Raw genomic sequence first — 16,166 nt, 5'->3', positions numbered from 1 at the left:
GAGTAGGAGGACAAAATAAACTTCATTTTATTGGTGTGGAACAAATGTTTACCAAACTTGGCTTGATTGATATTATGCCCAATAAGAATAGGAACTGTAACCAACATTTTTACACATTTGTATTCATTTCCTCCATGTGAGTCAATTCAATAAGATGAATGATTCTCAAACTGATCTCTAGTTAAAAATGATAAGTATGCACAAATATTCCATTAGAAATACAAACACAATACAGAAAGAACTGTTACAAAATTAACGACTTATTGAATTGTAAACAGAATGGACCAAAAGAATAGCGTGGGAACATTTCTGTGAGGGTTTAAATTTTTATACAATTTCAAAATTAGGATAACTCTCTAAAATATCCCCTCATGAACATAAGTTTTGTACTTTAAAGAGGATCAAATTCACTGACAAGAAAATCACCAAGATAAAACCCCACAGATAGGTTTGGCCTTAGAAATCTTGAAATAAAACTCCAGGAAGATAAAGTCATTTACAGTAGATATTTGTTCATTGTATCTTAATTATCCTGAAAATTTTCTGGGTTGACCAGGCCCGTAGCCAGGAGGTTCGAGGGGTTTGTACCAACCCCCTTTGAAAACAAATAAGCACTATATGTATTTAAGTTGACATTCTGTTTGAACTGTGACTAATAAAGTAGAGATTTTGTTTGTCATGAGTCGATGTAACCTCCCCCTTGAAAATTTCTGGCTACGGGCCTGTTGAGTATTAACTCGAAGTTAAATAGTGATTTGTTATATGATTGCCATGAATATTTAATGAAAATGTGCACATTTTATTCTTCTCATAAAATATATATACATATTCTTTAAATGTCACCAGGCAAGGGGATATGGATAAAGAACCCACAGAACAGCCATATAATGTACGCTGTCACAGAAAACATAATGTGCAGCAATCTAATAGATTGACACTGGTACATTATCAACTTTGAGACAGTCCTATGGGATATAAACATTGTAATTACAAATGTCACTTAATGTATTGGACTTTTGACTTCATTTATTGTAAGTCTTCTGATTGTCCAGCTAACCATATTAAGTTGGTAGATAGATGTAGTGAACACATAGATTTCATATTGTAGGCCGGGTAATCTATGGCATGGCATTTCAAGGTAACAAAGTACAATCAATATTCTTTGATGCTGTACATGTGAAAACAAAATAATAAAAACATAGATATTTCATATTGAATCACCAGTTTGAAAATCATCACTAAAACTGATTTGTAATTAAATCATCATGTGCTTTCTATGGCTGCTTAATGTCCAGCTGCAAATTCATATGTATATTCAGGACGAGAACATGTTAATGTAATATGAATATTAACCCTGCTTTGTACTAGACCGACACGCTGAGTCGAATGGGGTACCCAATTTATTTATAATGACCACATCTATAAAAATTGGTCAATACTTTAAAGTTTTCAATTTTAAAGAAAGTAGAAAGTGCTGTTTAGAAAAAGAGATGTATAATTGATTAAGATTTACTGACTTCTTAATAGTTATAGGCCTTCTTTTTAATGTAACTTATATGTACAAATGTGGGGAAAATGTTACCCAACAGTGCACAGTGTGAAGCTTTACAGTCACATATTACATAATAAATTTGTTTTCATCTACAATGAAATGACTTTGGAAATAATTTGATAAACTATAAACTATTGCAGAGTTTTTTTCATACTACAAGAATTCCAAGATTGATGACAAAATGAAAGAAATGCTATTTCCCAAGCAATTCCTATTGAAGAGCTGTCATAACATTTTATAACATTTAAAGAATAAAGAGAATAAAATCTGTTTTGTAAAATTATTTCTTGATTTTTTATCTGTATTTATATTACTTGATAAATAAGAAGTTGGAATTCGGTTCAGTATCTTCTGTTCTGGTAATTGATTAACATGTTCCTTTGATCTACAAGTAAATGGTTAAAGAAAATTCATTTTACATAGGGTTGAATTTCAGTTGTAAATATTTTGTTCAGATCTAAAAAAAGTTTTATATCTGTAAAAATCATTTTTAATGTTTTGTGATATTTTTCTTTGAAAATTTAGCTTATCAGAATGTAATTTAAAAGTTTTTTCTAGGTATAGATATCCTTAGCAATATTTGGCTCATCTTTTCGAAATCTTTCAGTATTTAAAGCTCTACAATTTAATATTTGATTTGGCCTACAAACTGTTCAAGGTGCCACTGATGAGTCACATCACAGTAACAGTCTTGTGTACTAAAATATAAACCTGGCATCTTTTATGAGTTTTTACAGAAAGACTATCATATTATGCATAAATAATTCTTGCCTAATAGTGCAAATCTGTACAGACTCCATCATTGACTACATTATCATTAGAAACAACATAAGATTTCAGTGTAAAAATGAACAGACTGTAAATTTCCATTGAAGCCTAACTCTAAAGTATAGTTAGATTCTAAACCAAGGCTTAGCAAATTAAAGTAATAAAATCAGAAGTAAAAGTTTAATATATTTCTTGCCATTTGAGACCAAGTTCAACTATTCAGGAGCCCTCATTTCTTTTTTTGGCAGTTGGTCATACATTGTATCATGCTAATTCCAACAGATTTTGGTCTGGTTTGGTTTAAAGGTCTAAATATACCTCCTTTAGAGAAAATAGTTAGAAAACACTAAGTGTACAACCAAAAACCAATAGTCAAATTAAAACAAACAACACCAAGGAAATTGTCCAAAGGACAAACAACAGTCCCCAAAACACTGCACAGAAAACTAAAGATTAAGGTTTCTTGTAGAATTATCTTTCCTGAACAGGAAGCACATAAGGTGAAAGACTATTAAGTAATACAAATTCTTCTACTCCCAATGGCCTATATATGGATTTGTTGTACAGATAAGGTAAATAATTATTATTCCACAAGCAGTAGAACAGATCTAATAATCTCTGGGAAAGCAACAATAAAAAAAATCTCAAAGGAGTCTGATTAAGATTGATGGTTAGACCAATATCCCCCTGCTCAGACAATTATAAACAACAAAACTATACAGATTACCTAAAAACACCAATAAATCAATGGAAATCACCACAGCTTGCATTCCACACCTGTGATTTTATTGGGGACTATGAATATTTATATGGAAAACATTATAGAACTCAGACTGTCTGCATCTGCTTGCTAATGCATGTAAATGGATTTGTCTTGAGTTCTACCGCTGCATATAGTGTACCGGTATATATAATTTGACAATGATTTTTTATGTGTTTATTACAATGGCAGAAGAAAACTTATAGCATTGAGTAATTGTTGATAAAACAGATTTTATATGTTGTCTTTAAAAAAGAAAAAAAGAAAAAAGAAATGGTAAAAGAAAACCTCTGCACTATTTTATTTTATGTAAATTATGTTATGAAATCTCTGGACTTTAAAGAGCATTCACCTCAATAGAAATGTCTTAAGACATGTTTTCTTTTTTTGTGTTTTTGGGTTAATGTCTCACTGATGTATACCACAACTGTGACATTTATCCATTTTGATATTTCATTAGTTGATAGCTTCACCACAACTTAGCTTTGCAAAATGCAGAGCCTTCATTTATATGGATAAATCCTTTTAAGTAAGCTATTTTTTCCTTCTGTCAAACAGAATTAATGTGATGGCCAGGTCAAGATCAGTGGTGGTCAGTAAGATTAATTATAGTTTCCTGAAATGTTAGTATCCTTCAAGACTTTGCCTAATTTGGTTTTATATATAGGTAATGGACAGCTGTAATTGATACACCTTTTGTTGATTATTCTGTGATCAATACACGATTGATTGTTAACTTGTACAACATAATTGATTGACTTTTCCTACTGAAAATATACCTTATAGTACTCTAAATAGTGATTTTTTGTTCTGGTTCAATCTTCGATCACGATTAAAAAATTGATTGACTGTTTTAAGGAGGTTTAGATTAAACTATAGCCTGAAATAGAAAATGAAAGTAATACTTGTTTAAGTTATGAGAATTGAAAGTTTTGGAATTATTATGTATAGAAATACTTCAATATGACATTGAATGACTGTTTTGTGACTGGACATAATTTTCGATGCAGATGTATCTCAATGGGATGATATGATATTGACTATTTTTGATTGGATGTGTGCTAGATGTTATTGTGTTATGATCTATATTTTCTAGCTGATGTCAGGGGATTATTCTCTGATAAACATGACTGTATCCTTACTTTAATTATGATTCTGTTGAATTTGAACCATTGTACTGTAAAAAGCTAGGAGTCATTTGGAATTTGCCTTTTTTAACCATTTTTGACTTTTAGTTGTTCTTAAACAGGTTCAGTAAAGAGAAAGTTCAGATTTGACCTTAAAATTAATTAAGCCATTATTTAAATTTATAATGTGTTGTTTTCATTTTTTTAAAGCAAGAACAAGGCCTAAGATAAATAGTGTTAGTAAGTTGTACATTTCCTTATTACTAAAACCTGACTTAATTAACATACAAATACTGCTTTAAGTTACTTTCAGATAGTTTAAAAATATGCTAGGAATTTCTTCCAGAATTTTTTTTTAATGAAATCTTTCATGCATAATTTCTAATTCAGTTTTAAAACCAATTACGAGATTTAGAATTTTTTATTAATCTTATGAACACTGCAAGGAACCTTAATTTAATCTATTACATATTTTACAGTCATTAAACATAAATATCTATAAAACTTCTGGCATAAACAGCAGAATGCTGCCCACTTTTGTATGATACATTATCTTTTATCTTCATCTGCTATAAATGATATTGAACAACATTCTAAAAAGTTGAAAAATAAATAAATCTTATGAAGAAGCCAATATATTACTCCAATTATTTAGTAAATTCAATAAAACCAGAAACAGTGAAATAAAATTTCCATGTCAATTCATACAAGTATGTTTTATCAAAGCGGTATTTACAGTAAAATGCCATTTTGATAACATTAATAGTAATATTCTATCTTAAATGAAAATTGTAAATGTATCAAAGACATATATGCAGTAAAATACCATTTTGATAACATTAATAGCAATATTCTATCTTAAATGAAAATTGTCAATGTATCATAGCATGACGATATATTAAAATCAATGAACAAAAAAGTATCAGACAATAGTAATTGCATACTCAGTATACATTGTTATAGATTTGTTTATGCTGAAGGCAATTTGGATAAATATTTTACAAGTCATTGTTTTAAAAGCAAGATGCCATGTTTTAATAGTATCCATATAGCTAATTGACCAGTAAACTTCTCATGAAAGTAAAGTTTAGAATTGTTGATTTGCTTCAGGATAATTTTAATTAATTTTTTACATGGTTTTGCCAAGTATTTGTCAGAGGTCATTCAATGCTTAATTTTGGACAATTCCTAAAAAGGAGCTGTACTCTAATGCTTTTTGGAAATACAGCAATAAATCAGCCTCAAGAATCAATATATTGTTACATAAGTGGTCTGTGAGAGTTTTTTGGAGTGTCAACCAGGTCCAGTGAGGGTAAATCTGACTTTAATAGTGCTTGATTGTTTTCAAACACCTGGCAACACTGCACCCTGTGTATAGGCCTGCATAAATATAAAATATTAGGTTAATGCCAGAAAAATATCAACTGTTTTGTATGTGGCTTAGAAACTGGGAGATGTTTACTGAGCCCTTCGCCTGTTTCATGTCGAATACAAAAAAGTTGATATTTTTCTGACATTAACCTAATATTGTTTGTATACTGCAGCTGAAAACTGCTTCAATTATAGTTATGAAAAGTGAAGAAAAGTGAGGTAACGTGAAATCGACATTGCACGAAAAATCACTTTGTTGCTATATTTGGTAGACATTAGACAACAGGAAGTGTTGTAGCTGAAGTATACATGTAACATGAAAATATAAGCATAATTAGCATTGTTGGTCACAATGAATAAAAGTGTTTAATTTATGTAGGTTATATTTTTAATCAAACATAATGTGAAAACGTTTTTTAATAACCAACCATTACTGAAATTATAAATTGATTGGCATATTAATAATATAAATCCCATTTCCCAGAAGTTTCTATATTAATGATGTTAATTTCCTGTAAGCTAAAATATGAGCATTAAATTTTCTACTTAATTAGCTTACTGAACAGTCCCTGCAGACCAACATAATACCCAGGTAAAATATTGTAATGATTTTAAAATGATCAATTTAAAATTCAAAGAGAATATGGATCATCAGCAAAGTTTTGATTTTATGAAGGGATATTGTTGTTGTAAATGTAAGAATCATGTTTTTTTTCTCATATTCATCAGCTTTTGATGTGAGTGTGTGATTAAATTTCAAAGACCACTATCAGAAAACATTGAAATTGATGTTGGACTTTAATATACCTGAAATGAAAAAAATAATCATTTAAAAATATTAATTCCTACAAAGATGAAACAGTTTAAATATGTAAATGTTGATAACATTTTTTGTTTGGATATAATTTTTAGTGCATTTTTGGGGAATTATGATTATATTATGTTACTTTTATGGAGTTTGTTGGCATGTAATCTTGGCCTTCCACTCACAGACTGAACATAGTATGTCCATTGCTTATCCAGTTCTCTTAAGTGATATAGATAAATATCTAGGAAAATTTGTATTTTGGCCTTTGTTGGTTTCTATGATCTAATGGTTATCAGTCTGTTCCATCCTGGTGTGGGTGGTGGTTTTGTTTTTATTATAGTCATATTTCCTTTATAGTATAAATGATGTACATGTCTAAGAGAGACATTATAGGCAGCTTTATTGATGAAACTTGGTTATGCTTTATGATTTATGTAGTTCAGTTGGGGTCACCATCAGTTATGAAAGGTTTTCAGAAGGAGAAAAAAACGTTTTTAAAATGGTAAAGTACGATGGGTTGGCAGTCAGCTGACGACAGTTTCCATGCAATAACATATGAACTGTTCAACCAGTGCTTTTCAAATTTTGATATGTTGTTACGAGGTCAAGATTGATATTGAAGATTTTCACTTGTACAGTTCAGGGTGTATGGTCCTTAATATATCAGAAAATGGCACTTAATGTTGTTTCCATGCAATATATTATGAACCGTTCTACTAATGCTTTTTCAAATTTTGATATGTTAACTGATGACAAAATGGAGGTCAAGTTTGACATTGACAATTTTCACTTTTGCTGTTCAGGAGTTATAGTCGTTGATAGATTGGAAAATGGCACTTCATGTTGCTTCCGTGCAAATTAACTTATGAAATGTTCATGCTAATGCTTTTCTAATTTGAGTATGTTGTTATTGATGACAAAATGGAGATTAAGTTTGATTATTGACTATTTTTGCTTTTACCATTCAGGACAATTATTGTGATCCCTGATAGATTGTAATTTAGGCAAACAAAAAGGCAAGTCAAACAAGCTTAAAGCACCATACATCATTTCATTTGTACTAGCATCCATCTTATGTTCAACAATGGTGACCTTCAAAATACAGAAAACTTGGTCTTCTCGTGAATTAAACAGCTTATTTCTTGTTGGTTATTTAATTCATATTTATTTGATTAACTTGTAAGACATTTGAAAACTTTTTGTCTATGACAGCTTGATTAAATTTCTCTAGGTATCTGTTTTAATTTAATTTCTTTAAAACCTTTTGAATTTAAGATAATTAAGTTTTTTTTGGTTTGACATTGAGATACAAGACTCAGGTTATTAATCCCAGAAATAAAGATGTACAATTCCAGTAGCCATTTAATTCTATTTCAGTTCAGTTCAATTTCATTAAAAAACTGTGTGTAAAGGAATAATGAGTTAAATATACAACTAGGATGTCTGTATAGTATCTCACATTGATTTTTGTCTGTAGTTCTGTGCATTAAATGTAAAAAAAAAAGATTTTAATTAATGAAGTTCCACAAACCTGAGTAGTACAAGATTGCTCTGACTTCTGGCGACCCTTTTTAGGGCAAGTTGGAACTGACCCATGGCGAAAGCAAGTCAGTAACAAAAATCTCTTAACTATATATTAGACCTGAGAAGTGTTATTACTTTGAATAATTTTCATTTGGCTTCAAAAATCAGTGATCATTTTGGATTTCTAAAGTTCAGGTCAAGTTCTTTAGGAAAGATATTTTATGAGATAATTCTATCAATAATTCTTTCAAAACATGCTCCAGGCAAAACAGTTTAATCAACAAACATAGCAAGGGACGAGTAAGGTCAGTGTGAACATGCTAAAATGTCAAATTCTATGCAAACATAGCACCTTCTTTGTAAAATATTTGTGTCTATAAAATAAGGGTTATTGAATTTTTATACCCCATTTAGCATTACTGAAAACACAACAACATGTTCCATTTTACTGAAAGTTAAAAGGGGACAATTAAAACATGTTAGTTTTATCCTCACTTTTCTGACAAACATTTTCAGAAGTCAGAATATATGTAAATATAAAGTGTATTTACAAGTAAAATTTATTTGTATACCGATCTTTAATCCTATAATTTTTTTGCTTTTGACTGTCCTGTTTAATCTAACTGGACATTAAATAGATATCCTATACTTCTTATGTGTTTATTGCACAATACAAGTCAAATTGCATAAGATATTTTCTATATGAAACTTTACAATCAATCTTGATCAAAAGTTTAGTTACTGATTATACTATGAGCTAATACTGACAAGCTGATAGAATTCAATATTAGTGGAGATGCTAATTTTTTCATGTACATTTCATTTCATTACTTTTAACCTTGACCAGTTGAAGATCTGATTATTGATGGACAAGATTTTCATTTTATCATGTCAGAATTCCAGAGATTGGACATTTAGTGTTTTGTGACAACACCATAAAAAGCCAACTTATTCAAATCAAATTGGGAAATTGCCTTAATCATTGTAGATAGCAGGAGGATGGAGAACTTCAGTATTTGTATAATTGTAGCCTTAATAAGTGAATAACGTAGAACCACATGCAGATGTTTTAGTGGACTTAAGCAGGGAATATTGGAATTATCATTATCATCAAAGTAAAATATAGATGCTCATTTTCAGAATTTCAAATTTAATTGGTTTAATTAACTCTATTAAAGAGTTTTGTACACTATTGGAAATTTAAGTCGAAAAGCCTTGATAATTAGGTAACCTGTAGTAGAATTTCAGTTTTACATTATCTGGAAAGTTAACAGTTATTCTGGAATATCAGCAGTTGGTTTTTTGTGCAAGATACTTTCATTACAGTTTCACAGATTTCTTGCATGATGCTTACTTATAGACAATAAGAAGATGATCAAAGTTCTGAAGTCTTGTCACAACTAATATTGTCTTCTAGAGTCTGATAGGAGAAATTCTGATTCTGAAATTAATTTTACTGCAGGGCTGAGATAACTTTACTGAAGCTTACTATCAGAATATAGTATTTGAAAAATTGAAAAGAATAGAAGCTGGGTTTAATTTTAAATTTGTTAAGAGTAGAAGAAAAATATTTTTTTAGACTAAATGGATTGCAAGTATATGATAATTGTAAAATAAAAGAATTTATTCATTCATACAACAGGGAATGGTTCTCATGAAAACCCTATGAGCATGTAAATATGGTATTAAAACTAGCGTTAATTTGTCAACTCTGTCTTTAGATGTGACAAGTTAACCAGTAAAACCAAGAAATTAAATTTATCTTCATATGTCAGAGAATTTTTTTGATGCATAAGGTGAAAAAAAGACAATTTGTGTACCACCTTTGGTGTTGACTTTTTGCTTGATGGAGTTTAAAACAAAATAAAGTTCGGAACAAGTTTCAAGGACCTGTCATAATGCCTGGAGGTTAATATGTGTCAAATTACTGAAATGGACATCACAGTATGGAAATGTGAACTAAACTTTGTCAGTTTTAATATTGCCTTGAAATATTAATAAATCAATGCAAAATTATACTATTTATTCCCCAATTATGGATATTTTTTGCATCGGTTGATAATTAGTGAATATAACTTATTTGAAGAGCAGCCGAACTACACCAGTGTTAGATCCTCATTAGAATATGTTGAAGAGCTATAGTTATAAGAGGTTAAAGAAACTGGAGAACAATTATTTAATAGATGCCATGACGGTAGTTGTACAGCATTTCAGGATAGAAATTTCATACTGATTATCTTTAAGTGATAAAAAAAAAACCATAACATATTGTATTCATATCTGACAAGTTAGACATTTTAAATTTTACTGCGTAACATATGATTAGACAATTTAAAAAAAAATGACTATGGATTTGAAAAAAATGGATAAACATTTCAGGAATTAGTCAATTTTTTCCTGTATACAAGTTTGTGACATCTTAAAATGCTATTTGACATGGAATGTCGGACATCTATAGATCATAGTTTGGTACTCTCACCTTACAGGTAATTATTATTAACTTTTACATTACAACCTTTTAACTTGTAAATTATTCTGGGGGAGTATGTACTAATTATTACAAAGGGGTTCAAAAAGGATATTTAGAAATACTAATCATTAATTACCTGTCTGAAAATTTGATCTAATGTCAAGGATAACTTTGAAATCAGGCTATGAGGAATTTAAGCTTCCTGATTAAATTCTTTGACATGAATACCTTATAATAATCAAGTTGGAGTTCATGTATCCTTTGATTGACAATTGCTTTGAGAAAATATTCTACTTAACGAAATCATACTATGTTGACTTTAGATGGATTTGGTTACTCTTTTAGGCCCCTTTTGATCATATAGCTCTTCTATGTGTTTAGATAGATGTAGTAACTGTTGATTACTTGAAAAGATAACAAACAATTACAGATTACGATTACCCCATCCCTGTAGGTAGTTTAATACATCATTGGCTTCCAATTTTTTTGGTGTGGACATTTCTGTTGAAGTTAAATCCAGAAAAGTGCTTTGGACACAACAAATATATAATGTGTTATTTTCATATTTTCTATTGAGCTTTTATAAATATTTCAGCTGAAAATTGCTTGATATATATCTAAAGTCATGCTATCTCCAGGTACAAAATTTATCACAAGAACATCTGTTGCAAAATATTATATTTTGTTGTCATTTAATGATAAATAATATATTTATGACATTATTTGTAGAAGTAAGGTAATATTGCTCAAACGTCTCTAATATTCAGTTCATCAAGTATAAAACTGGTATTATTTGGAAGATATGTGTATAAATAAGCTGAATTAGTCCCAGCAGGCAATGTCATATGAAACATCTGTATAAGGATGATACTAAAATCAGATATGGAAGGTCAAGGGGATTTAATCAAATTTCCAATTACACATTTATTTAGCCTGGGACCAACAGATAATAATAATGTATTATATATAGTCCCCATTTAAGATAAATGCAGTATTTTACAATTAAGAGTTAATCTTTTTATGCCCCTGCCGCAGTGGAGGGGGTTTAAAGTGTTACCCTTGTCCATCTGTACATTCGTCCGTACGTATGTACCGAAATTGGTTTCCATTCTCTATTACCATTACCCAATTTGCATTAAACTTTGGTGAATTGTATATGTCTATTGACGTGAGCTCCCTTTCGTTTTTCATAAATTTTAGATTTTGCGTTTCTGAGTTATGGGGTTTTATTCATTAAAAAAAGGGGGATTTTCCAGTTTTCGGGCAATAACTCAAAAATACTTTCAGCAGTTCTCATGAAACTTTGGTGAATTTTTGATATCTACTGATGTAAGCTCCCTTTTGATTTTTAGAAATTTTAGATTTTACGTTTCCGAGTTATGGGGTTTTATTCATTAAAAAAAAGGGGGATTTTCCAGTTTTCGGACAATACCTTTAAAGTGCTTTGAGCAGTTTTCATTAAACTTTGGTGCCTGGTTTATATCTATAAAGATAAGCTCCCTTTAGTTTTTCATAAATTTCTGATATGACTTTGAGAAGTTATTTAATTGTTCATAGTCTGACAACAGATTTACTAAGTATTGCGCAACAGCGCAGTATATTGCACAACAGCAAGAAATCTTTAATTGAATATAAATTCAATTCATATAACCAATTTCAAGTTCTTTGACTACATTTATTCAGAAACCTATAATTTGTCAAATATTTAATACAATCCAAATTCAGACCTGTATCTGAAGCTTGAATATTGTGTCCATTTTTGCCCCAACTGTTCAGGGTTGGACCTCTGAGGGTGTATCCAGCTGCGCTCAGCGAAGCAGTTTATTCTTTTCTGTTCTCTATAACTTAAGTTTGCCTCAACCAAATGTTATGAAACTTATACACAATGCTTATTACCACAAAACACACATAAAGTTTAAATTTGGGTGGCGTCACTTTAACCGTTCTTGCGTTATGTCCCTTTATAAGGTTATATGCAAGCGGGAGCATCATCTGTGTCCCATGGACACATTCTCCATTTTTTATTTTTGTTGCATGACAAATTTGTTAAAAGTATATACATGTAGCCAAATTATACTTCAAGTAACTTAAAGACATAGATTTGAAAAAATTGATTGGGGGATACAGATGTTTGCACTGTATGCAGTGCATGGTTTGCTTAAGGTCCAGTGGCAAGTATTTTAATTCATGCATATTAAACAAGAAAAAATTATACAATGAACCAGTTAAGAGATCTGCAAAATGGGTTGACCACGATGAAAAAAAGGATATTTAGACTACCATTTCACAAAAAGAATGAAATAAATATGTAGGGTAGGTTTTGAAAGGAGATTATCTCCAGTTCTGAGTCCATAAGAAAGCTCAAAAAATTTGATATGAACAGTGATTGTATATACAACTTGTTTTATTTTATAAAGATATTTGTCAAATTAAGAGTTCAAATAATTTTTGGATGTAAATTCATTGATGGGACACTACCAGTAACTAGAATTTCTTTAAATATTGTCAATGTGTAAAAATGGATAGTGCCAAAAACCAAAACAATAGGAAAACTTTTGATTATCCTTTTTTAAACATTTTCCTTCTAATTGCATTTTACCACTATACTACTTAAAGATTTTTGCACAACTCTGGTAAAGTGATATGACATTGTTTGAGCATGACCACTCACTCAACAGTTGATCGTTTTTTTCTTATACTTTATTTTGAGTAAAGTTTTTGAATTTTTATAATTCATAGACAGGACTGGATGAGTATATTATTTGCTCTAAACACATTAGTTCATTATTATATAAGATTGACATTGACCTTTGACCTTGATATTTGATAGGTCCAATCATCTTCCAGAAACTAATGTACCAAGCTTGGCATAGATTGGATGCAAGTGACAACCTAAGATTGTATATATACATAATCTTAGGTTGTCACTTGCATCCAATCTATGCCAAGCTATGTAACAAGTACCTTGCATAAACATCAGTAACCTCATAGACTGAAGCATTAGCATGTATGATAAATTTTACAGTTAAACTAAGTCTTGGTGTTATTTATTTTCATAGAAATATCAATTTTATTTTTGTGTCATATGTTGCAAGTATTTATCATATTCATATACTAAATCTTTAAATAGATGGAAATGTTTAATAAAAAAAGAGAGGTGGAAGATATCAAAGGGATAGTCAGTGATAAACTGACAAACCGATAGCAAAAAACTAAAAACAACAAAAAGTTTAAGGCATTTATTATACTACTAGTTCTTAAAAAAGGAAGAATGAAAGAAAAGTCAATCATTCATTCTATGTGTCCGTAGATGAGGAAGATAAATTCTGTGATATATGTCCTTGTTTGTACAACTTGTTTCTCAACAGGCTATAAAGAAGCAGATAAAGAATTATTTCATCACTGTCAATGTGTATTTGCAACCAATTAACAGTAGAATCCCAAATGTCAAGTGTAATAGCCCAAGGTGTACAAATTACCAATCAATTTCATGTAAACATTGCATCGTTTATGTTTGATTTAGTTGTACTGATTAAGTGTTTACTGCTAAGTTGTCCACAAATACAACCCACCTCAAATTTAATCTTGATACAAATTGATATTTTGATGGAATGAAGTTTCTCTCAGTTACAAAAATAAACCAGCTAATATTATCATGTACAAACTTGGTTTATCAAAACACATTTCTGATATTGACAATTATCAACTTATTTTTATCTCAATTAGACTGTCATTGCTTATTAGAGAAAATTTGTTTACAGTTATTTTAAGACACATTGAAATCTTTTTGGCAACAATATATTTTTTCAGTTTATCATTGGTATATTTTTCTTCCGGTTATAATTAACCCATTGAAAACACAAAAATGTTGGTGCAAAGTCAAAAAACTATACTTGTTTTGGCTTTCCTTATTCTTATATGATGTTGTTGTTTATTCCAATTTAAAAAAAATCCAGTTTTATCTTTCTTAAAAGAACTCCTTGTATGAAGTTTGCCTCACATGAAAGAAGAAACAAGTAAGCTAGAGGAAAAGCACAGTTGGTTCCCATAGGGATGCCAACATTTTTTAGAAAAACATGTCCTCCAAACAACAAATATGTTGTCAATAAGAATAAATGTTAAACCATCAAGAAGATGTTGGTTTCAGAGCAAGCAATTTTTGAGGGATTTATATTGGTATTTATATATTTTAACAACATTTTGTAAAATTGTTTCTTCTTAAAACAAAGTATTTGTATCTGTGCTCGTTTTCTGAAAGGTGGTAAGTAAGCAGTTGAGAATGACATCCAATAACATAAATCTTATCTCTTCTAATCTATAGGTTAAATGATTCATGACTTTTGATGTGAAACAACCCCTATTTTAGTCTTAATAAATGGAAATAATATTTTGATCCAGCTGCCTACAAAATTGGAGTCAAACGCTATCATGATTTTGTTGATCGTTATGGTATATCTGTGGTAATGACTTACTGTGGATTATTTTTATTCGTTGAATACCAATAATTTTGGTGGATTTCATTGGTTCAGGTGAACCACAAATTATAATGTTCACCAAACTTAAAAGGAGTAGGTCCGGTAAGGGCCGATTTTGGCCTCAAAATTCAGGTTCATCTGATGAAAGATTTTGGACACTTTTTAAACACTTAAGTGTCTACTTCAGTCGATTCAATTAGTTTGTCTGAAAGATTTGAACTGATTTAGTCATTAAAGACCCTCAAATTCAAGCTTTAATATGAAAAATCTATCAAATACGCCATAATATGTCACTTTTCAGATGGTTTTTGTCAAAAATGAAAGTGGCCGCATCCGTGTTCATTCTGAACCTTTATATATGTTATGTATTATCATCAAATACAACTTACATTTAAATATTAAGAATGAACACAAATGCGGCCACTTCCATTTCAGACGAAAACCGTCTAAAAATTAACCAAAATGCTAAAATTTCGAAGATTTCAGTAATTTAGCATGACTTAATGATGCTAGTACCCGATACATGTGCATTGTATTGTCAAAAACAGCCCATATTTATGTAACAGAAGTATTCTTCTTTCCAATGAATAGCTAAAAATTTACATTTTAATAATTTTGTTAAACTGCTATATTTTGGGGCCAAAAAGGGGTCTTACCGGGCCTACTCCTTTTCTGTAGGCTTGTATGCAGACTTTGGCAAAACCATGAAATCAAATACCCACAAAGTTTTCCTTGGTACCCACCAACATAAATGAACCCGCAGTATCATAAAAAAATGTCTTGCCATGAGCAATACAACAGTTGTCACAAGTGGAGCAGGATCTGTTGTTACCCTTCCAGATCACCTGAGATCAACACTGGTAATGGACAGAGTTTGTGTAACTCAGTCTTTTGTTTTCTGGGTAGTGATTTGTTGACTGTTTTTTTTTTCCTTTTCACCATGGTATTGTTTGTTTTGCTTTGACTTTTGATTGTCCCCTTGGCATCATCTGCCTCTTTTTTTACTGTTTTGATCATGTAGACAATGACAGAAAGTCACATTAAAGTTCATGTGACATATCATGTGATTGCCATCAGATCTTTAAACATTGGAACCTATTGAGGATGATTACATATACCAAATGATGATTAAGTCTAGCAGGCATTTGTTCTGAAGAATATGCATATTTTTTAAGTCCCTTCTGTAGATAAATGGAAACCAAATGTCCAAGAAGGCGTCATGTGAAGTCTATATGATCCCAAGCAGAAAATAACTCCCATTCCATAACATGAAATAAACAAGTATTGGATCAAGTTATTTGTCCAAGCAGA

General features: G+C 30.4%; 1 protein-coding gene across 3 annotated transcripts in view; it reads left to right on the top strand.

Moving 5' to 3' along the window:
• LOC127706346 (ligand of Numb protein X 2-like) overlaps window positions 1–16,166 on the top strand; it is an 80,491-nt gene that overhangs the window by 13,003 nt on the left and 51,322 nt on the right. Inside the window, exon 1 of one of the 3 annotated variants that reach the window (XM_052210910.1) lies at window positions 9,380–10,396. The exons of the other annotated variants lie outside the window; for them this stretch is intronic. Within the exon in view, the coding sequence (XP_052066870.1) occupies window positions 10,335–10,396 (62 nt within the window). The 5' untranslated portion in view covers window positions 9,380–10,334. Of the gene's footprint in view, window positions 1–9,379; window positions 10,397–16,166 lie in introns of those variants that run through there. 3 annotated transcript variants of the gene reach the window in all.

The sequence above is a fragment of the Mytilus californianus genome, unplaced genomic scaffold (assembly GCF_021869535.1).
Source record: "Mytilus californianus isolate M0D057914Y unplaced genomic scaffold, xbMytCali1.0.p SCAF_6, whole genome shotgun sequence".
NCBI classification, from domain to species: Eukaryota; Metazoa; Mollusca; class Bivalvia; order Mytilida; family Mytilidae; genus Mytilus; species Mytilus californianus.
The sequence above is the reverse complement of the archived record's forward strand: the minus strand, read 5'-3'. Positions and strand labels throughout refer to the sequence as shown.